This window comes from Dermochelys coriacea, chromosome 21 (assembly GCF_009764565.3).
Source record: "Dermochelys coriacea isolate rDerCor1 chromosome 21, rDerCor1.pri.v4, whole genome shotgun sequence".
Taxonomy (NCBI): domain Eukaryota; kingdom Metazoa; phylum Chordata; order Testudines; family Dermochelyidae; genus Dermochelys; species Dermochelys coriacea.
Window position 1 is genome coordinate 18,571,181 of NC_050088.1, and position 26,016 is coordinate 18,597,196.

Below are 26,016 nucleotides of genomic sequence, written 5' to 3' on the forward strand. Positions count from 1 at the left end.
TCAGAACCCTGCCTTGTTGAGCCAGACATGCCAGCATGCTGCAGACACAGACCCAGGTCTGAACCATGTCCCCAAAGCTGCAGGCTTAACTGAAAACAGCTCAAGAAGTGCTTTTGTCTCTGACACCCTGCTCCCAATGGGATCCAAATCCTGAATAAATGCGTTTTACTCTGTATAAAGATAATACAGGGTAAACTCATAAATTGTCCGCCCTCTGTAACATTGGTAGAGAGAGATGCACAGCTGTTTGCTCCCCCAGGTATTAATTGCTTACTCTGGGTTAATTAATAAACAAAAGTGATTTTATTAAGTATAACAAGTAGTATTTAAGTGGTTCCAAGTAACAGACAGAACAAAGTAAGATACCAAGCAAATTAAAATAAAAACACGCAAGTATAAGACTAATACATTAAGAAACTGATTACAGATAAATCTCACCCTCAGAGATGATCCAATAAGCTTCTTTCACAGACTAGACTCCTTTCTAGTCTGGGCCCAATCCTTTCCCCTGGTATAGTCCTTGTTCCAGCTCAGGTGGTAGCTAGGGGATTTCCCATGACTGCAGCCTCCTTTGTTCTGTTTCACCCCCTTATATAACTTTGGCACAAGGCTGGTATCTTTCATTTCTCGGGGTCCCCACCCCCCTTCTAAATGGAAAAGCACCAGGTTTAAGATGGATTCCAGTACCAGGTGACATGGTCACATGTCCTGTGAGACCCCCCAAGCCTTCATTCTTCCTGGCCTGATTCACAGGAAGGCTTGCAAGTAAACCGAGCCATTTACAATCAGTTGTCCTAGTTGATGGGAGCCATCAAGATTCCAAACCACCATTAATGGACTACACTTTGCATAATTACAAAAGGACCTCACAGTTATATTTCATATTTTTAGTTTCAGATACAAGAATGATACATTTATACAAATAGGATGACCACACTCAGTAGATTATAAGCTTTGTAATGATACCTTACAAGAGACCTTTTGCATGAAGCATATTCCAATTACATTATATTCACACTCATTAGCTTATTTTCATAAAATCATATGGAGTGCAATGTCACAGCCCCCTCTCCCAAAATAAGGTGACTAGTGTTCCACAAACCATAATTCTCCACCCCTCAACTAGCGAGCAGTTCACTTCCAGAATCTTCTGCCTTCTATCTTCCTTCACTGGTGGGGCAGGACATACTAGTTCAGCACGCTTCTGAGTTCTCTGAACTCACCTATTATCTGCAAGATATCACGCGACATAGTGTCATTAATGACAATATGAACTATCGTCAACTTCAGAAGTTTATCAATCTTGAGTGACATCTCGTGTCTTATCTCCAGGAAATCAGCCTGCCATTCTGTTGTCTGCCTGTGCTTTGTAGAGTGTTCTTTAGATTCTTCTGAGTATTGAATCCGTAGCAACGATTGTCTTTCATGAATAGTTGGAGAACTCTTTGTGGACAAGCTTGATCTCAGGAATTCCTTGACAAAATGTCCCGAAATTTGCATCACCACACCTACTCTGGGTCTCAATGAGACAAAGCAATTTTCTAGACAATCTGATTATGGACATGGGTTTTACAGCAGTTTGAAAAATTGGCTCTGAAACCAAAAGCGCTACTCAATCTTAACTACAAAGTCACTAGCACACCTTTATAAATAAGTCAGTCTATAAAATACTCCAGAATCTGGAATGTGGAAATGAATTTTTCTTTTGCATGCCCTGTTGCAATACAGATGTTTATATAACCATCTGTCACCCAAATGTGCTGTGGGAAAATTTGATGCTATTAAAAGAAATTACACTACAACCTCAGAGTTAAAACCACCAGAGTTACAAACTGACTGGTCAACCACACACCTCATTTGGAACCGGAAGTACTCAATCAGGCAGCAGCAAAGACAAAACAAACAAAAGCAACTAACCAAAACCAAAAAAAGCAAATGTAAACTGCTTTAAAAAAAAAGGGGAAAGTTTAAAAAAAAAAAGAATTGAGAAGGTAAGGAAACTGTTTCTGTGCTTTAGAGACTAACAAATTTATTAGAGCATAAGCTTTCGTGAGCTACAGCTCATCGGAAAGCTTATGCTCTAATAAATTTGTTAGTCTCTAAGGTGCCACAAGTACTGCTTTTCTTTTTGCGAATACAGACTAACACTGCTGCTACTCTGAAACCTGTTTCTGTGCTTGTTTCACTTAAATTAAGATGGTTAAAAGCAGCATTTTCCTTCTGCATAGTAAAGTTTCACAGCTATATTAAGTCAATGTTCAGTTGTAAACTTTTGAAACAAGAATCGTAACATTTTGTTCAGAGTTATGAACATCCTACATTCTCAAGGCATTCATAATTCTGAGGTTCTGCTGTAACTGTTCACTGTATTCTGAAATTCACCTTTCAGGAAGTCCTTGGGGGGCATTCATCTATGTTATGAAGGTAGTAGTTGGTCTGCAACGCAGATATGTTCTAACCAAACTCTATAATACCACATGTTGTTCAGGCTAGATGCTAAGTATAATCTTTTATTGCAGATTGCCAGTTGCAAGGTCAGCTCATGGTGCAACAGTGTATAGTGAAAAACTGTGGATCTTCGCAGGATATGATGGAAATGCACGGTATGTAACAAAATCACTCTCCTAATTCTTTTGTTTTGTAATATCTTTCCAATCATTCAATTGCACCTCTGTAGAAATCCTTTCTCACTGTGGGGGAGCATTGCCAGCAGATCGAGGGAAGTGGTTATTCTCCTCTATTCGGCACTGGTGAGGCCACATCTGGAGTATTGCGAACAGTTTTGGGCCCCCCACAACAGAAAGGATGTGGACAAATTGGAGAGAGGAGGGCAACGAAAATGATTGGGGGTGGGGCACATGACTTAGGAGGAGAGGCTGAGGGAACTGGGGTTATTTTGTCTGTGGAAAAGAAGAGTGAGGGGGGATTTGATAGCAGCCTTCAACTACCTGAAAGGGGGTTCCAAAGAGGATGGAGCTCAGCTGTTCTCAGTGCTGGCAAATGACAGAACAAGAAGTAATGGTCTCAAATTGCAGTGGGGGAGGTCTAGATTGGATATTAGGAAAAACTATTTCACTAGGAGGGCGGTGAGGCACTGGAATGGGTTCCCTAGGGAGGTGGTGGAATCTCCATCCTTAGAGGTTTTTAAGACCTGGCTTAACAAAGCCCTGGCTGGGATGATTTAGTTGCAGTTAGTTCTGATTTGAGCAGGGGGTTGGACTAGTTGACCTTATCTTCCAATCTTTTATGATAAACAGTAAGGGGAGCTTCCCTCAGTTTGGTCTTTTGTTTCAAATGGAGTAAACATGTTTTTATTCATCAATACCTTGTTCGGATAGATAAATATGTTAAAAAAAAAAAAAGCTGATATCTGACAGTATGCTTGTGATGGGCTGTATATTCCCAGTGTGATGCTTGGGGACAGGTGAAATTCCCCAAAGTGAGGGAAAGGAACATTCTTTGCTATATATTTTAGCTGCCATGCCAAGAGGCAACAAGAGCATCTGGTGCTGCTGAAAACTCACTGAACAGAACAAGAATTTTCTGGGGGAGTCCCATGAAAAGATAAAAGGGGGAACAGTATGTTCAGTCTCATGCCTTGGTGGCACTCGTTACTATTGGTGGAGGCCGAACCGAAAATGCTGGAACTGCTCGTTTATAAGGCAGATGAAATGCTGAGTGAGAGAGCAGAACTAGTAGTTTTTAGAGGTATTTTGTGGTGGGTGGTCCTTCCCTTCTGGTGTCAGTCACATAGCTAAGGAGTATGAAATTTGGTGCTCAGCCCCTCCCCTTTCAGGGACTCTGTCTCCTCAGCCCTCTGTCTGTGTCTTGTTGAAGATGAAATGTTCAGGGCCATCTTTAGGCCTCAGTCATAGGATTTAGAACTAAGCACAAATTGCAGGGGGCCTTGAGTGCTGGGCTCCCACTAGTCCTTTGGTGGCTTAGTGGGGCCCCTGCTAGTGACCAGGATGCCTGAAATGTTTTGGAGCTCTTTTGCTATATTGAGTCCTAGACAGCAGAAAGTAAGAGGAAGTACACCCCTCCTCCCCGCACACAGACACTGCCCTAAGGCATTTCTTCTTTCCTGAGAGAGAATACCTTATTTCTGGGGTCACTGCCTCAATCTGAGGTCTTTCTGCTCTCTGCTCTGAAGGTTCAAGATCTCCCTTTCTTTCTTCAGAAAGCGCCCTATGTGAGCTTGTGCTCTGAGGTTTCCCTGCTTCCATTATCTCCAAGGATCTTTTTGCAGCTATTTTCATAATGAGAGACTCCTTATACATCTGACACACCTCCTCCTGGTACACCTTTTCATTTAAAAGACAGTGGTCATGGGACATGCTGCTCTGGGTACAGCTTCATCTCTCCTTAAAATTTACTAAAACACAAGCTAAGACCCCAAGTTCCAGGATCTCTGGATTTTTCAGCACGAAGTCAACTTAGCAATGGTTTCTCATTAGTCCAGTCTGGGGAGCCAACCAATACTTTTAAATTGAGATTCCTGGTACTTTCCCTCAGGGGGATGAGGCTGTTGTTGACATCTTGGATTCTGCAGTTGTAGATCCCAAGTTATAAGCTGGGGACGCATCAATTAGAAGTAACGGAAGAGGAGAAGGACCTTGGAGTATTGGCTGATCATAGGATGACTATAAGTTGCCAATGTGATATGGCTGTGAAAAAAGCTAATGCGGTTTTGGGATGCATCAGGAGAGGTATTTCCAGTAGGGATAAGGAGGTTTTAGTACCATTATACAAGGCACTGGTGAGACCACACCTAGAATACTGTGTGCAGTTCTGGTGTCCCATGTTCAAAAAGGATGAATTCAAACTGGAGCAGGTACAGAGAAGGGCTACTAGGATGATCCGAGGAATGGAAAACTTGTCTTATGAAAGGAGACTTAAGGAGCTTGGCTTGTTTAGCCTAACTAAAAGAGGGTTGAGGGGAGATAGGATTGCTCTCTATAAATATATCAGAGGGATAAATACAGGAGAGGGAGAGGAATTATTTCAGCTCAGCACCAATGTGGACACAAGAACAAATGAGTATAAACTGGCCACCAGGAAGTTTAGACTTGTAATTAGACGAAGGTTTCTAACCATCAGAGGAGTGAAGTTTTGGAATAGCCTTCCAACGGAAGCAATGGGAGCAAAAGATCTATCTGGCTTTAAGATTCTACTCAATAAGTTTATGGAGGAGATGGTGTGATGGAATAATGTGATTTTGATAATTAATTGATCTTTAAATATTCATGGTAAATAGGCCTAATCCCTGAGATGGGATATTAGATGGATGAAAGAAAAGGAGTACTTGTGGCACCTTAGAGACTAACAAATTTATCTGAGCATAAGCTTTTGTGAGCTACAGCTCACTTCATCAGATGCATTTGGTGGAAAATACAGAGGGGAGATTGATATACACACACAGAGAACTTGAAACAATGGGTTTTATCATACACACTGTAAGGAGAGTGATCACTTAAGATAAGCCATCACCAGCAGCAGGGGGGGAAAGGAGGAAAACCTTTCATGGTGACAAGCAAGGTAGGCTATTTCCAGCAGTTAACAAGAACAACTGAGGAACAGTGCGGGGTGGTGGTGGGGAGAAATAACATGGGGAAATAGTTTTACTTTGTGTAATGACTCATCCATTCCCAGTCTCTATTCAAGCCTAAGTTAATTGTATCCAGTTTGCAAATTAATTCCAATTCAGCAGTCTCTCATTGGAGTCTGTTTTTGAAGTTTTTTTGTTGAAGGATAGCCACCGTCAGGTCAGCAATATTGTTAATCTATCCAACTATACTCTTAGCCCAGCAGAAGAATCTGTCCTATCTCGGGGCCTCTCCTTTTGCCCCTCCACCCCCACGAACATGATACAGTTCTGTGGTAACCTAGAATCCTATTTTCGACGTCTCCGACTCAAGGAATATTTCCCACACACCTCAGACCAACATATAAACCCACAGAGACCTTCCTACCAACACTACAAAAAGAAGGATTCTGGGTGGACTCCTCCTGAAGGTCGAAACAGTAGACTGGACTTCTACATAGAGTGCTTCCGCCGGCGTGCACGAGTTGAAATTGTGAAAAAGCAGCATCGCTTGCCCCATAACCTCAGCTGTGCAGAACACAATGCCATCCACAGCCTCAGAAACAACTCTGACATCATAATCAAAAAGGCTGACAAAGGAGGAGCTGTCGTCGTCATGAATAGGTCGGAGTATGAACAAGAGGCTACTAGGCAGCTCTCCAACACCACTTTCTACAAGCCATTACCCTCTGATCCCACTGAGAGTTACCAAAAGAAACTACAGCATTTGCTCAAGAAACTCCCTGAAAAAGCACAAGAACAAATCCGCACAGACACACCCCTAGAACCCCGACCTGGGGTATTCTATCTGCTACCTAAGATCCATAAACCTGGAAATCCTGGACACCCCATCATCTCAGGCATTGGCACCCTGACAGCAGGATTGTCTGGCTAGACTCCCTCCTCAGACCCTACGTTACCAGCACTCGCAGTTATCTTCGAGACACCACTGACTTCCTGAGGAAACTACAATCCATCGGTGATCTTCCTAAATACACCATCCTAGCCACTATGGATGTAGAATCCTCTACACCAACATTCCACACAAAGATGGACTACAAGCCGTGAGGAACAGTATCCCCGATAATGTCACGGCTAACCTGGTGGCTGAACTTTGTGACTTTGTCCTCCCCCATAACTATTTCACATTTGGGGACAATGTATACCTTCAAATCAGCGGCACTGCGATGGGTACCCGCATGGCCCCACAGTATGCCAACATTTTTATGGCTGACTTAGAACAACGCTTCCTCAGCTCTCGTCCCCTAATGCCCCTACTCTACTTGTGCTACATTGATGACATCTTCATCATCTGGACCCATGGAAAAGAAACCCTTGAGGAATTCCACCATGATTTCAACAATTTCCATCCCACCATCAACTTCAGCCTGGACCAGTCCACACAAGAGATCCACTTCCTGGACACTACGGTGCTAATAAGCGATGCTCACATAAACACCACAATATATCGGAAACCTACTGACCGCTATTCCTCCCTACATGCCTCTAGCTTTCATCCAGATCATACCACACAATCCATTGTCTACAGCCAAGTTCTACGATATAACTGCATTTGCTTCAACCCCTCAGACAGAGACAAACACCTACAGGATCTCTCTCATGCATTCCTACAACTACAATACCCACCTGCTGAAATGAAGAAATAGATTGACAGAGCCAGAAGAGTACCCAGAAGTCACCTACTACAGGACAGACCCAACAAAGAAAATAACAGAATGCCACTAGCCATCACCTTCAGCCCCCAACTAAAACCTCTCCAACGCATCATCAAGGATCTACAACCTATCCTGAAGGACGACCCATCACTCTCACAGATCTTGGGAGACAGGCCAGTCCTTGCTTACAGACAGCCCCCCAATCTGAAGTAACTACTCACCAGCAACCACACACCACACAACAGAACCACTTACCCAGGAACCTATCCTTGCAACAAAGCCCATTGCCAACTCTCTCCACATATCTATTCAGGGGACACCATCGTAGGGCCTAATCACATCAGCCACACTATCAGAGGCTCGTTCACCTGCGCATCTACCAATGTGATGTATGCCATCATGTGCCAGCAATGCCCCTCTGCCATGTACATTGGCCAAACTGGACAGTCTCTGTGTAAAAGAATAAATGGGACACAAATCAGACGTCAGGAATTATAAAATTCAAAAACCAGTCAGAGAACACTTCAATCTCTCCGGTCACTCGATTACAGACCTGAGGGTGGCTATCCTACAACAAAAAAGCTTCAAAAACAGACTCCAACGAGAGACTGCTGAATTGGAATTAATTTGCAAACTGGATACAATTAACTTAGGCTTGAATAGAGACTGGGAATGAATGAGTCATTACACAAAGTAAAACTATTTCCCCATGTTATTTCTCCCCCCCCACCGCACCCCCCACTGTTCCTCAGTTGTTCTTGTTAACTGCTGGAAATAGCCTACCTTGCTTGTCACCATGAAAGGTTTTCCTCCTTTCCCCCCACTGCTGCTGGTGATGGCTTATCTTAAGTGATCACTCTCCTTACAGTGTGTATGATAAAACCCATTGTTTCATGTTCTCTGTGTGTGTATATCAATCTTCCCTCTGTATTTTCCACCAAATGCATCTGATGAAGTGAGCTGTAGCTCACGAAAGCCTATGCTTAGATAAATTTGTTAGTCTCTAAGGTGCCACAAGTACTCCTTTTCTTTTTGCGAATACAGACTAACACGGCTGCTACTCTGAAACCTGTCATTAGATGGATGGGATCTGAGTTACCCAAGAAAGAATTTTCTGTAGTATCTGGCTGGTGAATCTTGCCCGTATGCTCAGGGTTTAGCTGATCGCCATATTTGGGGTCGGGAAGGAATTTTCCTCCAGGGCAGATTGGAAGAGGCCCTGGAGGTTTATCGCCTTCCTCTGTAGCATGGGGCACGGGTCACTTGAGGAAGGATTCTCTGCCCCTTGAAGTCTTTAAACCACAATTTGAGGACTTCAATAGGTCAGACATAGGTGAGGTTTTTTGTAGGAGTGAGTGGGTGAGATTCTGTGGCCTGCGTTGTGCAGGAGGTCTGCCTAGATGGTCCCTTCTGACCTTAGTATCTATAAATCTATGAATCCCACTTTTCTGTCAAGAAATCACCTGCCAGCTACTGGGCCAATCCATGAAGGTCCCACCAGTAGCCCTTTTAGAAATCTGGCCTCCAAACCAAGGCCAGACTGAGTCCTGCCTGACTCTCTTCCCCTGCTCAGCCTCCACAGTGCTGGGATGGAGGACCTCCCTGTTCCTGAATCAGTGGTCCAGAGTCACCTTGGACTTTTCTGTTCTCTCCATCACTGAGATAGGGGGTACTTTATAGAATTTCAAGGCCTACTCTCAACCCTGCCATTCCTTAGAGCTGCAGAAAAGAGGAAATGTGCTTCTTACCCATCATCCACTGGGCGCATGGACTGTCCTTCTGCTCACTTAGTCAGTTCAGCCTTCAGTGAAATCTGCAGTGCCTTTTAAATCCTGGCTTTGGCAGCCCTCATTTTGTTTCTTGGAAAGTAGTATTCTTAGGTTCTGGGCCAGCAAAGCACATGGTTAGTCCATTTGATTTCAGTCTGTGAAGTCAGTGGGACTACTTATTAGTTTGTACTGCAGGAAGCCCCTACATGGTTCAGTGGAGATTGAGGCCCCATTTTGCTAGGTATTATAAATGCACATAATAACAACTATTTCTTGCCACAAAAAACTTGCAGTCTAAACTAAAACATACAAAGGATGGGAGAAAGTTAGCATTGATTGTATTTTTTAAGTGCAAACTGCAAACCATGAGAACATAAGAATAGCCATACTGGGTCAGACCAAAGGTCCATCTAGCCCAGTATCCTGTCTTCTGACAGTGGCCAATACCAGGTGCTTCAGAGGGAATGAACAGAACAGGCAACCATCAAGTAATTCATCCCCTGTTTCCCATTTCCCAGCTTCTGGCAAACAGTAATTATATACAGTTGGTGCTTTAAAAGGGCCAGTTTCACAAAGATGAAAACAATCATGAGCCAAATCAGTTAGGAAAGAGGATTTAAACAGAAAAATGTGACTGATAATTGGGAATTGTTTCAGAACATTTTTCTAGATCTTGTCAATGTCATCAGCTACACTGGTTAAAAAACAGCCTGGTTTAGATGGGAAATAAAAGCAGATGCACACACAAGGGGAAATTGATAACAATAAATAAAAATAAAAATAAAAAACTAGGAATTGTAGAAAATTGATAAGGAAAGCAAAAGGACACAAGGAACAGTCCATGACCATCAGAGTTAAGGACAATAAAGAGTTTGTAAAGTATATTAGGAATAAAAGGAACCCTTATAATGGTATTGGTTCTTTGCTAGATGGAAATTAGATTAGGAATTGTCAATAATAATTAGCCTTGGCAGAATTAATTTTTTAAAATAATTTTGACAGATAATTTATTATTTATAAGCATTTAAAATTTTTTAAAAATTTATTTTAATGTTCATAGTTGGACAAAATTATGAGTTTTTAAAACATTTTAAAATTTTATTTTTATTGATTTATATTTTCTCAGTTGCGGTAAATTAGGGGCCGTGTCAGACAATAATTATTTGATAACAGTAGATGGTGAGATTACAAAGTAAGCCTTTATAACAGCTAAAACACAAATTGTCAACATTGCATGTCCACATATATAAAGTAAATATCCTTAAATCAAACTCTAATGAAATTCTCAAGCAGCTTTTTTCTTACTTTGCCTATCTGTAAATTTTGATTATTATTGATGGAAATATTTCTTTGTGAGATTGTGTTTGTACTGTGAAATTGACATTTGCCGACATTTACTAATACAAATTTAATCTTTCCAATCCTAATAATAATGCAGAAAAGACAGGTGTGCCCGGAACTTTTCTACTCTGTATTTGGGGAAAAGGCTTTTCTGCTGATGAAGAAATACTTTCCATCTGAACAATAACTGAGGGTGTTCGATAGTATTGCTTAAAGTTCAACATTTTTAAATCAGGGGTCCAGATAACTTGGACTTCTGTAAAGCATTTAACTTTGTACCACAGGTCATTTTGATGAAGAAATTAGAACAATATAAACTTAACATAACAGACATTAAATGAATTAAAGTCTGATTAACTGACAGGTCCTGTGACAGGTTAAGTTTTTTAGTAGGGTCCTATTGTGATGGGAGTACGACCTGTACGACCAGAGTACGACCTGTAATTGTGTGACAGCTGTGCCCCTTAACTCTCCAGCCTGGACAGTCTCTCACAATGCTTTGCTAGTGACAAGCAGCAAACCCATTCCAGGTGCTATCATCACTCAGCCACCAGCATACAGAGACACCTGGCTAAGTTGCACAAATGCGCCACACATGAACTAATACAGAGGGAAACACCAGCCAATAGCTCCAGCCTTGTACCCCAGAAATGTACCGTCTTACATTGCTCAAGACTTTCTTTTGAACAATGCAAGCTCCTTAATTATCTACTCCTGGGGAAATTCCGCACCATTGCGTTTGCGCACAATTCATGTCCCACACAGATTTCTTTGCTTTCCTGCAGAAAATGATGGGGAAGCAAAGGAAAGCCTGCAAGAGCAGTCACACACCCCTCCCCAGCAGCGCAGGTGTGTCAGTTTTGATGCCTAGAGCAGTAATTGGAGAGATAAATCACCACTGGGGCAGGGGCAGGGCTGGAGATGCCCCAGCCGGTGCCTACTACCCTGTGCTGGGCTTGGCTGCTAGTCCTGCTGGGCTGAGGGTGGGGGAGGAGAGAACTTTCTGTTCCCCCATGTAACGGGGCGTAGCAGGGCCCCCCCCCTTGGTCCTGCCTCTACTCTGCTCCAAAAATCACTCGGAGACCTTCGGGCTCAGCAGTCACCAGTGCAGTTTGTTTACACAGGGCAAACCCACCACCTCTCATCACGTATCTCTGGGGGTTCCAAACTTAGAGGCTTCTCTTTCTTGCAGCCAGAGAGCCACCCGTCTCCTTCAACTTTCTGGCTTCTCCCCACTTCCTTTCTTCCTCTGAGCCTGTATACAGCCCCAGGCTGGCAGCTGTTCTGCCTCTGTCTGTCAGGCTCAGGTTCCTCTAGTCAGCTCCAATTCACTTCCCTTAATTGCAGCTGGAGTGACAGAGGGCTGGCTCAGCCTTTCCTGGTCAGCATCCTGTCACACCCTGCAAGAAGCAGCTGGGGCCAGATCAACCCACCTCCAGAAACCTCCCCCAATGCACGAAGCTCTGCACCCATCCTTCCCCTGCTTCCTGCCCCCATTGTTCCTGAGCTGCGGAGGAGGGGGGTCATTGTACAGGGAGCTGCTCCCCTGTCCATCCAACCTCTGTGCATCCAGAGCCCCCCCATACCTGAGCTCCCCTGCTGAGCCTCAGCCCCCCCCACACCTGAACCCCCACTGAGCCCCCCACACCCAAACCCACTCTCCTTTATCCGGACCCCCTACGAGCCCCGGCCCTGACCCCCAGCCCTGCACCCAGACACTCCCCGCTGAGTCCCCCTGCACTTGAACCCCGACTCTTGAGCCCCCCTACACTTGGGCCACCCCAAATCAGATCCTCACCCCAATCAGCTGCCCCTGAACCTCCATCCTTCCAAGCCCCATTCCCTCAGGACCAAGATTCCCCTGCAGAGCTCCACACACCCAGACCCCTCCCTGCTGAGCCTCAGCCACCTTTACCTGGACCCCTCTGCAGAACCCCCCCAATGATCTCCTGTGCATCCAGATCTCCCCACACCGGGACCCCACACCCAGCTGTCCTGCACCCAGATTGCCCCACAGAACTCTCTCACCTCACCCCTGGATCCCCCCATACTAACTCTTCCACACTTGGATGCTGCTGGGCTGAGCCTACTTGCCCCAAACCTGGATCAGAGGCTAGGGCTGGGTGTGCGTGTAAGATCCCGTTCCTCTCGCTCGCTATCTTGGTGCATCTGCTGTGGAGTGGCAGGTCCCTGGGGTGTTTCTGGGGCAGGCCCCGCTTTTGTTCTGTGTCAGGGTAGAGTGCAGCTTCACTGCTGAGTCTGTGTCCTGGGGGGGGAAGGATGCAGGGTGATCTCCCACATGTGTGCTGCCAGTGGCCTGTGCTCCCTACTGCCATGCTGGAGCCTCCACATTTCTTTATTGACAAATAAAATTTGCAAAATTTTAAAATATTTTATGCAGAATTTTTAATTTTTTGGCATAGAATTCCCTCTGAATTAGTTAGTTTGATGCTTCGTCAAAGGAAAGTAGATATTCAGTAGTCTTTGTAATCTGAGCAAATTCCCCAAGCATTTTAGACAAACTTTATCCTGGTAAGGATAAAATATTAAAATAAAGGCATGGCTACACTTGCAGATGTAGAGTGCCGGGAGTTAAACCAGCCTTTAGAGACCGCAGCAGGGAAAATGCTGCAGTGTGTTCACCCTGTCAGCTGCAAGTGCAGTGGCTTGGCCACATTAGCAGCTCTTGCAACGCCTCAGAGAGCAGTGCATTGTGCTGGCTATTCCAGTATGCAAGTGGCTGCAGCATGCTTTTCAAATCGGGCGGAGGGGGGGTGGAGTGTGACAGGGAGTGTGTTGTGTGTATGTCGGGGGAAAGACTTTGTTTTGTGTGTCAGCATTCTGCCTTGTAAGTTCAGACAGCAGCAGAGGGAAGAGGGAAACCCCAACAAAAGCCCCCACCCCCGCCTCTCTCTCATACACACGCACAAACGCCTGCTTCTGTAGCAGTAGCATTCCACAGTAACGGTTTGCTTTGTCCCAGAACAGATAAGCATGCTGGCTGTCAGAAACAGAGCTTTGAAAGTGGATATCCTTATGCCTGCAGCTGAGTTCAAAACAATGAGAACAGTGGCCACTTGACTTCAAGGAATTATGGGACGTTTCCGGAGGCCAGTCACAGCGTAGTAATGCAACACGTTGTCCATACTGACACACGGGCATTTCAGCCGAGGCGCAACAAGCTTTTTGCTTCTTGTTGAGGTGGATTACCAGGAGCGCTCCAGCCGTAGAGTCCAGGCTCTCTATATGCCTTGCCAGTGTGGACACCTCAGCAGTTAAGGTGCCCAGGGCTGATTTAATGCGCTCTAACTTGCAAGTGTAGCCAAGGCCTAAGTTTATTAATTACAGAAAGGTAGATTTTAAGTGATTATAAGTGGAGGAATAAAGGTCAGAGATAATTACCTAAGAAATAAAAAATAAACATGCATTTTAAATCCTAAACTTTCAGACTGAGCAAGATTTGAATCAAACTGCTTTTCTCACCTCACTGGATGTTGCAGATAGGTTACAGTTCTTAATACACAGGCCTGGACCAGTCTCCTCTGTTGAAGTTGTCATCTTCTCATCGTTCTTGTTGCTCCAGCGTAGGTGTGGGAGGAGAAAGGCAAAAGCATGATGCCACTGTCCTCTCTTTTATATCGTTAGTCCATGTGCCTAGAAGACACTAGCCCAAACATGTCCTGGTGTACCTTGCTGAGTCACAGAGTTGAGCAATCCCCATTCTGTGGTGTCTGCGCAACTGTCTCTTACAGAATTGTAAATCTCTTGTTTACAATTCCTCTGCTTGTCAATGGTCATTTAACGCCGACTGAGTGTGGGTCACCACCCTTTTAGTAATTAGAGAATTAGCAGTGTGCGTCTACGAAACTCCCAACATATTTCAATAACAACCATATAGCAAAATCTCATAACTTCATATACAATTTTGACAGAACAATGAGTTTCAGCAGATCAGGACCTTTCATCTGATATCTTACATGGCATGCTTTGTATTGAATAGCACAAGCATATATGAATGATGAACACTGGGGGCAATGGGGTTACTTTGAGGTCCAGTGCATCACACCTATAGGGATCAGTTCTTGGCCTTATGCTATTTAACACTTTTATCTATGACCTGAAAGAAAAAAATAAAATAATTGCTGATAAAGTTTGCAGATACCACTTCTCCAATCTTTGTGTCAAATAATAAACAGGGCAGATCACTGATGATAATCTGGATTGCTTGGTGAACTATGTGCAAGTAAACAGTATTTGCTTTAATAGAGCCAAGTGTAAAGTCATACATTTAGGAATAAAGAATTTAGACCATAGTTACAGGATGGTGGAATGTATCCTTGGAGGCAGTGACTGAAAAAGACTTGGAGTTTGTGGTGGATAATCAGCTGAAAATGAGCTGGTGTGAAACTTGTGGCCAGAAGAACTAATGTAGTCCTTGGATTTATAAACAATGGAATATTGAGTAGAAGTAGAGAGATTCTAATAACTTCGTATTTGGCTCTGGTGTGACTGCATCAAAAACCAGTAGGAGAACACTTCAGTCTCCCTAGACACTCAATAACAGACTTAAAAGTGGTAATTTTTCAACAAAAATCTTCAAAAACAGACTCCAACGAGAGAATGCAGAACTGGAATTAATTTTCAAACTGGACACCATCAAATTAGTCCTGAATAAAGACTGGGAGTGGATGGGTCACTACAAAAACTAACCTTTCCCCCTGCTGATACTCACACCTTCTTGTCAACAGTTTGAAATGGGCCACCTTGATTACATTGGCCTCATTAGCACTACAAAATTGATTTTTTCCTCCCTTCTTGTCAACTGTTGAGAATAACCTACTTACACCTTAATTGAATTGGCTCATTGGCACTGACCCCCCCCCACTTGGTAAGGCAACTCCCGTCTTTTCATATGCTGTGTATTTATATCTCTCTACTGTATTTTCCACTTGATGCATTTGATGAAGTGGGTTTTAGCCCACAAAAGCCTATGCCCAAATAAGTTTGTTAGCCCTGGTCTACACGGGAGGGGGGAGGTCGATCTAAGTTACGCAACTTCAGCTAAGTGAATAACATAGCTGAAGTTGACAAACTTAGACCTACTCACCGCGGTGTCTTCACTACTGTGAGTCGACTCTGCCTGTGCCTCTTGAGGCGGTGGAGTACAGGAGTTGACGGGAGAGCGCTCGGGGTCGATTTATCGCGTCTACACTAGACGCGATAAATCGACCCCCATTGGATCGATTGCTGCCCCCCGACCTGGCGGGTAGTGTAGACGTACCCTGAGTCTCTAAAGTGCCACAAGGACTCCTCATTGTTTTTGCTGGAATATTGTGTCCAGTTCTGGTGTCCACAATTCAAGAAGGATGTTGATAAATTGGAGATAGTTCAGGGAAAAGACTTATTAAAGAATGATTAAAGAATTAGAAAACATGCCGTATAGGGAGACTCAAGGAGCTCAATATCTTTATTTTAGCAAAAGAAAAGTTAAGAGATATGGGGAGCAAAGTTTGAAAATTGAGGGATTTTCACTCTAGCCGACAAGGTATAACAAGATCCAATGGCTGGAAGTTGAATCTAGACAAATTCAAATTAAAAATCAGAGGTGCAATTTTTTAAAAGTGTTAGTAATTAATCATTGGAACAGTTTACCAAGGGAATACCAAGGTGGATTCTCCATCACTGAACATAAGAACAGCCATACTGGATCAGACCAAAAGTCCATCTAATCCAGTATCCTGTCTTCCGACAGTGGCCAATGCCCAGGTGCCCCAGAGGGAATGAACAGAACAGGTAATCATCGAGTGATCCATCCTGTCACCCATTCCCAGCTTCTGGCAAATAGAGGCTAGGGACACCATCCCTGCCTATCCTGGCTAATAGCCATTGATGGACCTATCCTCCATGAACGTATCGAGTTCATTTTTGAACCGTTACAGTCTTGGCCTTCACAACATCCTCTGGCAAAGAGTTCCACAAATTGACTGTTGTGTGTGAAGAAATACTTCCTTTTCTTTGTTTTAAACCTGCTGCCTATTAATTTCATATGGTGACCCCTAGTTCTTGTGTTATGAGAAGGAGTAAATAACACTTCCTTATTTACTTTCTCCACACCGATCATGTTTTATAGACCTCTGTCATATCTTCCTTAGTCTTCTCTTTACTAAGATGGACAGCCACAGTCAATTTATTATCTCTTCATATGGAAGCTGTTCCATGGCCCTAATAATTTTTGCTGCCCTTTTCTGAAACTTTTCCAATTCCAATTTTTTTTTTTTTGAGATGGAGTGACCAGATCAGCATGCAGTATTCAAGATGTGGGCGTACCATAGATTTATATAAATGCAATATGATATTTTCTGTCTTATTATCTATCCCTTTCCTAATGATTCATAACACTCTGTTAAATTTTTTGACTGCCACTGCACATTGAGTGGATGTTTTCAGAGAACAATCCACGATGACTCCAAGATTTCTTTCTTGAGTGGTAACAGCTAATTTAGACCCTATCAATTTGTATGTATATTTGGGATTATATCTTCCAATGTGCATTATTTTGCATTTATCAATATTGAATAGCATCTGCTATTTTGTTGCCCAGTCTCCTAGTTTTGTGAGATCCCTTTGTAACTCTTCACAGACTGCTTTGGACTTAGCTATCTTCAGTAGTTTTTTAGCATCTGCAAATTTTGCCACCTCACTGTTTACCCCTTTTCCCAGACCATTTATGATCATTTTAAAATCAGGATTAGATGTTTGTGTAGCAGATCTGCTCTAGGAATTATTGTGGGAAGTTCTCTGGCCAGTGGTATACAGGAAGTCAGACTAGATGATCGCAGTGGACCCTTCTGGCCTTGGAACCCGAGCTCCCTCCTCTCATTCTGCCCTGACTCCAAGGGCTGGGAAGAAGCTCTCTACCATTCCTTGGATGCCCTAGGATCCTGAATGCCTACTTAACCTAAATACAAAAGTTCAGAAAGCCCATGTGAGTAGGTGCCTTTATCTGCCTTTCTTTGCAAACACTGCCTTTATATTCTACTATTTCCCCAGGATTTGGCTTTATTCACAAAGGTGTGAACAATAAGATAAATTCAGTTCAGACCATCTGCTCAGACTTGGCTGCTCCTGGATCTCCAGTCTCAGGACTGTTGAGCTCACTCCTGAGAGCCCCTCTTTCCATAGAACCACTTGCAGTTCCTTGATGTAGATGGGGTAATTGTCACCTGGCTTAGTGAGGCAGTAGAACCTACTTTGCCAGCAGAATCTGCTATTAGGATAGGTTTCAGAGTAGCAGCCGTGTTAGTCTGTATTCACAAAAAGAAAAGGAGTACTTGTGGCACTTTAGAGACTAACAAATTTATTTGAGCATAAGCTTTCATGAGCTACAGCTCACTTCATCGGATGCATTCAATGGAAAAAACTGAATGCCTCCGATGAAGTGAGCTGTAGCTGACGAAAGCTTATGCTCAAATAAATTTGTTAGTCTCTAAGGTGCCACAAGTACTCCTTTTCTTATTAGGGTAGGGTGTTTAGACAAACACTGTCAGCTTATAGTGCATTTACTACATCGTCCTCTTCAAGGGTCTCTGTGAGGGGCTTAAAGCCTCCTTTCCTGTCCTTTCCTTTGATTTTTGCATCTGGTTTTCCTGGGTCCAGCAACCTCCTCTGCCTAATCTCATTTATGTCAGGACCATGGCCATCTCCTGAGTTGTGAGAGGAGGAGGAGAAACCTGCATGGGTAAAGCTCTGAGTTCAGTCCATGCTTTCACTAAATACTACTGTCTGTATGTGACACACTGTACCTCAAAATAGCACTCTGTAACCCCCATATTCATCATTCATATATCGTTGTGATATTTCATACAAAGCATGCCATGTAAGATATCATATGAAAGGTCATAATCTGCTGAAACCTATTGTTATATCTCCAGATATGTATATCATTACTCTGTATGAATTTGAGATGTTGCTGTATGATTGTTAATGAAATATGCTGTATGCTTGCTAGTGACATGCGAAGGAGATGATCCCCACCAAGGAGGGCATTCAACGACCATTAATCAGCCGGGGAGTTGTAATCAAGGGATTTACAATTCAATGACAGTTGTGCAAGCACCACACAATGAGGACTGCTCAATCCCATGACTCAGTAGCACAAGACTACGCCAGGGGGATTGCTTAAGCCAGTGACTCAGCAAAGTACACCAGGATGTCTGGGCAAGTATCTTCTAGACACATGGACTAAAGATATAAAATAGAGACAATGGCATCGTACTTTTGCCTTTCTCCTTCCCCACCTATGCTGGAAGCAATAAGAACGCTGAGAAGATAACCCTGGACCAGTCTTCTCAGTTGAAGTGGTCAAGGGAGAGGTCTCTGTATTAAGAACTGTAACATCCAGTGAGTGACAAAATTGCTTGATCTAAATACTGTAATAAGGTTTAAGATTTAGATTGTGCACTTATCTTTTATATTCTTTGGTAAAGATCTCTGACCTTTTATGCCTACCACTTATAATCACTTAAATCTATCTCTCTGTAGTTAATAAATTTGTTTTATACTTCAAACAAAACATACTGTTTTAGTTAAAGGGCTTGGGAAATCTCAGCTCAGTTTACCAAGGCTGGTGCATGACCTCTCCACATTGAGGGAGGGGCAGACTGGGTAATAAACTTACGCTGGCCAGGCTTATGACCAGGGCAAGATGGTACAGCTCTGGGGTGTAAGGCAGTGGAGTTGGGGGGAACTGACTGGTGCCTTTCTTTGATTGGCTCTGGGAGTATTCGTGCAATCTAGCTGAGTGTGAGACTCCACATGCTGTTGTGTTGAATGATAACAGCTCCTGGAGGGGTTTACTGCTTGTCACTAGCAAAGCATTGTGAGAGACGGCCTGGGTTGGAGAATTAAGGGGGCACAGCGATACCCTATTTCCAGGTTGCCCCCCAGGGATCTTGTCACACTGTATCTGCTTGCACTGGATGTTGTGGTGTTCCTATTTAAAAAAATAGTGGACTCTGTTGAGCCCATGGTGATTAAGGGGAAGCAGTTATTCAGAGTTTTAATTAGCCTCATTAACTAAATGTAGGGAGTAAAGGAGACATCTCAACCCAGAAACTTAAACTGCTTTGAGCATCCTTTCCTGAGCAGACAATAGAAGACTGAAGCAGTTCTAAGGAGGCATCAGAACTGACAGTGGCAGACTGAGTAGAGTTGTTAAGGCTGCAGCAGACCTGTGCAGAGCAGACAGTGGTGAACCGAAGCAGTCCAATGCAAGACTTCTTGGAGGATGCCTGTGTCTGCCTGGATGCTATAGAGTGAAGCTAGGATTCATGAGTGTAGGGGTAGTTCCCTTGTGATTTAATTTAAAAAAAAAATCAAACACGACATTTCTGTGACCAAAAAAAAAAAAATCAAATACAGTTTTAAAACAGTGTGATTTCATTTATGTACGTGATTGTTATGCAGATGAAACTTGCCAGGAACTACAGCATCTTCCATTTTTTCCTTTTGTCCTATAAAGGGAGAAAGAGTGCACTGGCAAGAAAGCCTAGGGATAGTGGAACAAGGATAGCTGCCTGCATAGATTTTTCAAGAGAGCTTCTCCTAAGATTTTTACCCTTGCAGGATTGCTCAGGGCCTAAAGTCATAGAATCCTAGAATATCAGGGTTGGAAGGGACCTCAGGAGGTCATTTAGTCCAACCCCCTAGTCAAAGCAGGACCAATCCCCAATTAAATCATCCCACCTAGGGCTTCATTAAGCCTGACCTTAAAAACCACTAAGGAAGGAAATTCCACCACCGCCCTAGGTAACCCATTTCAGTGCTTCACCACCCTCCAAGTGAAAAAGTTTTTCCTAATATCCAACCTAAACCTCCCCCACTGCAACTTGAGACCATGACTCCTTGTTCTGTTATCTCATACCACTGAGAACAGTCTAGATCCATCCTCTTTGGAACCCCCTTTCAGGTAGCTGAAAGCAGCTATCAAATCCCCCCTCATTCGTCTCTTCTGCAGACTAAATAATCCCAGTTCCTTCAGCCTCTCCTCATAGATCATGTGCTCCAGCTTGCTAATAATTTTTGTTGCCCTCTGCTGGACGTTTTCCAATTTTTCCACATCCTTCTTGTAGTGTGGGGCCCAAAAGTGGACAGAGTACTCCAGATGAGCCTCACCAATGCCGAATAGAGGGGAACAATCACGTCCCTTGATCTGCTGGCAATGCTCCTATTTATACAGTCCCAAATGCCATTAGCCTTCTTGGAAACAAGGGCACAATGTTGACTCATATCCAGCTTCTCATCCACTGTAACCCCTAGATCCTTTTCTGCAGAACTGCTGCCTAGCCACTCTGTCACTAGTCTGTAGCAGTGCATGGGATTTTTCCGTCCTAAGTGCAGGACTCTGCACTTGTCCTTGTTGAATCTCATCAGATTTCTTTTGGCCCAATCCTCTAATTTGTCCAGGTCCCTCTGTATCCTATCCCTACCCTCCAGTGTATCTACCACTCCTCCCAATTTAGTATAATCTGCAAACTTGCTGAGGGTGCAATCCACACCATCTTCTAGATCATTAATGAAGATATTGAATAAAACTGGCCCCAGGACCGACCCTTGGGGCATTCCGCTTGATACGGGCTGCCAACTAGACATGGAGCCATTTATTACTACCTGTTGATCCCGATGATCTAGCCAGCTTTCTATCCACCTTGCAGTCCATTCATCCAGCCCATACTTCTTTAACTTACTAGCAAGAATACTGTGGGAGATCGTATCAAAAGCTTTGCTAAAGTAAAGGAATAACACGTCCACTGCTTTCCCCTCATCCGTGGAGCCAGTTATCTCGTCATAGAAGGCAATTAGGTTAGTCAGGCATGACTTGCCCTTGGTGAATGACTGTTCCTGATCACTTTCCTCTCCTCTTAATGCTTCAGAATTGATTCCTTGAGGACCTGCTCCATAGTTTTTCCAGGGACTGAGGTGAGGCTGACTGGCCTGTAGTTCCCCGGATCCTCCTCCTTCTCTTTTTTTAAAGATGGGCACTACATTAGCCTTTTTCCAGTCATCCTGGACCTCCCCCGATTGCCACGAGTTTTCAAAGATAACAGCCAATGGCTCTGCAATCACATCCGCCAACTCTTTTAGCATCCTCGGATGCAGCATATCCAGCTCCATGGACTTGTGCTCATCCAGCTTTTCTAAATAGTCCTGAACCACTTCTTTCTTCACAGAGGGCTGGTCACCTCCTCCCCATACTGTTGTGCCCAGTGGAGTAGTCTGGAAGCTGACCTTGTTCATGAAGATAGAGGTAAAAAAAGCATTGAGCACATTAGCTTTTTCCACATCCTCTGTCACTAGGTTGCCCCTGGTCATTTGTCCAAGCTTCCACTTATTGTAAGCTTCTTTTTTGTGTTTAAGATAGATCAGCAAGGATTTCACTGTTAAGCCAAGCTGGTCGCCTGCCATATTTACGATTATTTACGATTATTTACGCATTGGGATGGTTTGTTCCTGCAACCTCAATAAGGATTCTTTAAAATACAGCCAGCTCTCCTGGACTCCTTTCCCCCTCATGTTATTCTCCCAGGGGATCCTGCCCATCAGTTACCTGAGGTTGTCAAAGTCTGCTTTTCTGAAGTCCAGGGTCCGTATTCTGCTGCTCTCCGTTCTTCCCTGTTTCAGGATCCTGAACTCGATCATGTCATGGTCACTGCCTCCCAGGTTCCCATCCACTTTTGCTTCCCCTACTAATTCTTCCCGGTTTGTGAGCAGCAGGTCAAGAAGAGCTCTGCTCCTAGTTGGTTCCTCCAGCTCTTGCAGCAGGAAATTGTCCCCTACACTTTTCAAAAACTTCCTAGATTGTCTGTGCACTGCTGTATTGCTCTCCCAGCAGATATTGGGGTGATTGAAGTCTCCCATGAGAACGAGGGCCTGTGATCTAGTAACATCCGTTAGTTGCCGGAAGAGAGCCTCCTCCACCTCATCCTCTTGGTCTAGTGGTCTATAGTAGACTCCCACCACGACATCACCCTTGTTGCTCAAACTTCTAAACTTAATCCAGAGACTCTCAGGTTTTTCTGCAGTTTCATACCGGTGCTCTGAGCAGTCATACTGCTCGCTTACATACAATGCAACTCCCCGACTTTTTCTGCCTTGCCTGTCCTTCCTGAACAGTTTTTATCGATCCATGACAGTACTCCAGTCATGTGAGTTATCCCACGAAGTCTCTGTTATTCCAATCATATCATAATTCTCTGACTGTGCCAGGACTTCCAGTTCTCCCTGCTTATTTCCCAGGCTTCTTGTATTTGTGTATAGGCACTTAAGATAACTCACTGATCGTCCTGCTTTCTCAGCATGAGGCAGGAGTCCTCCCCTCTTGGACTCTCCTGCTCTTGCGTCCTCCTGGTGTCCTACTTCCCCCTTAGCTCAGGGGTTTTGTCTCCTTCCCCCGGTGAACGTAGTTTAAAGCCCTCCTCAGCAGATTAGCCAGGCTGCTTGCAAAGATGCTCTTTCCTCTCTTCATTAGTTGGAGGCCATCTCTGCCTAGCACTCCTCCTTCTTGGTACACCATCCCATGGTCAAAGAATTTAAAGCCTTCTCTCCAAGACCACCTGTAGCCATTCGTTGACTTCCATGATTCGACGGTCTCTACCTGGGCCTTTTCCTTCGACAGGGAGGATGGACAAGAACACCACTTGTGCCTCAAACTCCTTTATCCTTCTTCCCAGAGCCACGTAGTCTGCAGTGATCCACTCAAGGTCATTCTTGCTAGTATCATTGGTGCCCACGTAGAGAAGCAGGAAGGGGTAGCGATCCAAGGGCTTGATGAGTCTCGGCAGTCTGTCCGTCACATCATGAATCCTAGCTCCTGGCAAGCAGCACACTTCTTGGTTTTCCTGGTCGGGACGGCAGATAGATGACTCAGTCCCCCTTAGGAAGGAGTCCCCGACTGCCACCACCCACCTCCTTTTCTTGGGAGTGGTGGTCATGAAGCCCCCATCACTAGGACAGTGCATCTCATGCCTTCCAATCGGTGGAGTCTCCTTCTGCTCATAACAGGGAAGCACAGGATGTTGTAGCAAACAGAGCCACATAGGATATGTCTACATTGCAATGTAAGCCCGGGCTCAAATTTAGGCAACCCCCCCTTCTGTCTATACACACATCTCATAGACTTGGGCTCGGTCCTAGGATGCTGTGGGGCTAGAGGGTTCAGGTCAGAATCAAGCTGAGACCCAGGGTTCAAGCCCTGTTGCTTTGCAGGATAGAAGAAACCCACCTGACTCAGGTCCTGGGTGGCTGCCAAAAGTATCCCACAATCCGATGGGCCATCAACTCCAGGAAGATGGAAGCAGCTCACCTTGATGTAGTGCAGCAGCCCGGTGAATCAGTGTTTAACCCCTCCATTGTCTTCTTGACACCATGCTGCAAACACGCCATCAGAGAGCCTTCTGTGTTTGCAGTGGGGACTGAACAGAAGTCTTTTGCAGAGTGTGCTGCTTCATGGTCATAGAATCATAGAATCATAGAATATCAGGGTTGGAAGGGACCCCAGAAGGTCATCTAGTCCAACCCCCTGCTCAAAGCAGGACCAAGTCCCAGTTAAATCATCCCAGCCAGGGCTTTGTCAAGCCTGACCTTAAAAACCTCTAAGGAAGGAGATTCTACCACCTCCCTAGGTAACGCATTCCAGTGTTTCACCACCCTCTTAGTGAAAAAGTTTTTCCTAATATCCAATCTAAACCTCCCCCATTGCAACTTGAGACCATTACTCCTCGTTCTGTCATCTGCTACCATTGAGAACAGTCTAGAGCCATCCTCTTTGAAACCCCCTTTCAGGTAGTTGAAAGCAGCTATCAAATCCCCCCTCATTCTTCTCTTCTGCAGACTAAACAATCCCAGCTCCCTCAGCCTCTCCTCATAAGTCATGTGCTCTAGACCCCTAATCATTTTTGTTGCCCTTCGTTGTACTCTTTCCAATTTATCCACATCCTTCCTGTAGTGTGGGGCCCAAAACTGGACACAGTACTCCAGATGAGGCCTCACCAGTGTCGAATAGAGGTGAACGATCACGTCCCTCGATCTGCTCGCTATGCCCCTACTTATACATCCCAAAATGCCATTGGCCTTCTTGGCAACAAGGGCACACTGCTGACTCATATCCAGCTTCTCGTCCACTGTCACCCCTAGGTCCTTTTCCGCAGAACTGCTGCCGAGCCATTCGGTCCCTAGTCTGTAGCGGTGCATTGGATTCTTCCATCCTAAGTGCAGGACCCTGCACTTATCCTTATTGAACCTCATTAGATTTCTTTTGGCCCAATCCTCCAATTTGTCTAGGTCCTTCTGTATCCTATCCCTCCCCTCCAGCGTATCTACCACTCCTCCCAGTTTAGTATCATCCGCAAATTTGCTGAGAGTGCAATCCACACCATCCTCCAGATCATTTATGAAGATATTGAACAAAACGGGCCCCAGGACCGACCCCTGGGGCACTCCACTTGACACCGGCTGCCAACTAGACATGGAGCCATTGATCACTACCCGTTGAGCCCGACAATCTAGCCAGCTTTCTACCCACCTTATAGTGCATTCATCCAGCCCATACTTCCTTAACTTGCTGACAAGAATGCTGTGGGAGACCGTGTCAAAAGCTTTGCTAAAGTCAAGAAACAATACATCCACTGCTTTCCCTTCATCCACAGAACCAGTAATCTCATCATAAAAGGCGATTAGATTAGTCAGGCATGACCTTCCCTTGGTGAATCCATGCTGACTGTTCCTGATCACTTTCCTCTCCTCTAAGTGCTTCAGGATTGATTCTTTGAGGACCTGCTCCATGATTTTTCCAGGGACTGAGGTGAGGCTGACTGGCCTGTAGTTCCCAGGATCCTCCTTCTTCCCTTTTTTAAAGATGGGCACTACATTAGCCTTTTTCCAGTCATCCGGGACTTCCCCCGTTCGCCACGAGTTTTCAAAGATAATGGCCAAGGGCTCTGCAATCACAGCCGCCAATTCCTTCAGCACTCTCGGATGCAATTCGTCCGGCCCCATGGACTTGTGCACGTCCAGCTTTTCTAAATAGTCCCTAACCACCTCTATCTCTACAGAGGGCTGGCCATCTCTTCCCCATTTTGTGTTGCCCAGCACAGCAGTCTGGGAGCTGACCTTGTTAGTGAAAACAGAGGCAAAAAAAGCATTGAGTACATTAGCTTTTTCCACATCCTCTGTCACTAGCTTGCCTCCCTCATTCAGTAAGGGGCCCACACTTTCCTTGGCTTTCTTCTTGTTGCCAACATACCTGAAGAAACCCTTCTTGTTACTCTTGACATCTCTTGCTAGCTGCAGCTCCAGGTGCGATTTGGCCCTCCTGATATCTTTCCTACATGCCCGAGCAATATTTTTATACTCTTCCCTGGTCATATGTCCAACCTTCCACTTCTTGTAAGCTTCTTTTTTATGTTTAAGATCCGCTAGGATTTCACCATTAAGCCAAGCTGGTCGCCTGCCATATTTACTATTCTTTCGACTCATCGGGATGGTTTGTCCCTGTAACCTCAACAGGGATTCCTTGAAATACAGCCAGCTCTCCTGGACTCCCTTCCCTTTCATGTTAGTCCCCCAGGGGATCCTGGCCATCTGTTCCCTG

The 26,016-nt window shown here is 44.5% G+C and overlaps 1 protein-coding gene across 13 annotated transcripts in view; it reads left to right on the top strand.

Annotated features, from left to right (window-relative positions):
- LZTR1 (leucine zipper like transcription regulator 1) overlaps positions 1–26,016 on the top strand; it is a 310,867-nt gene that overhangs the window by 78,043 nt on the left and 206,808 nt on the right. For all 13 annotated transcript variants that reach the window (XM_043500716.1, XM_038379621.2, XM_043500715.1 and 10 more), the window contains exon 6: positions 2,520–2,603. In XM_043500716.1, coding sequence (XP_043356651.1) covers positions 2,520–2,603 — 84 coding nt within the window. The remainder of the gene's footprint in view (positions 1–2,519; positions 2,604–26,016) is intronic.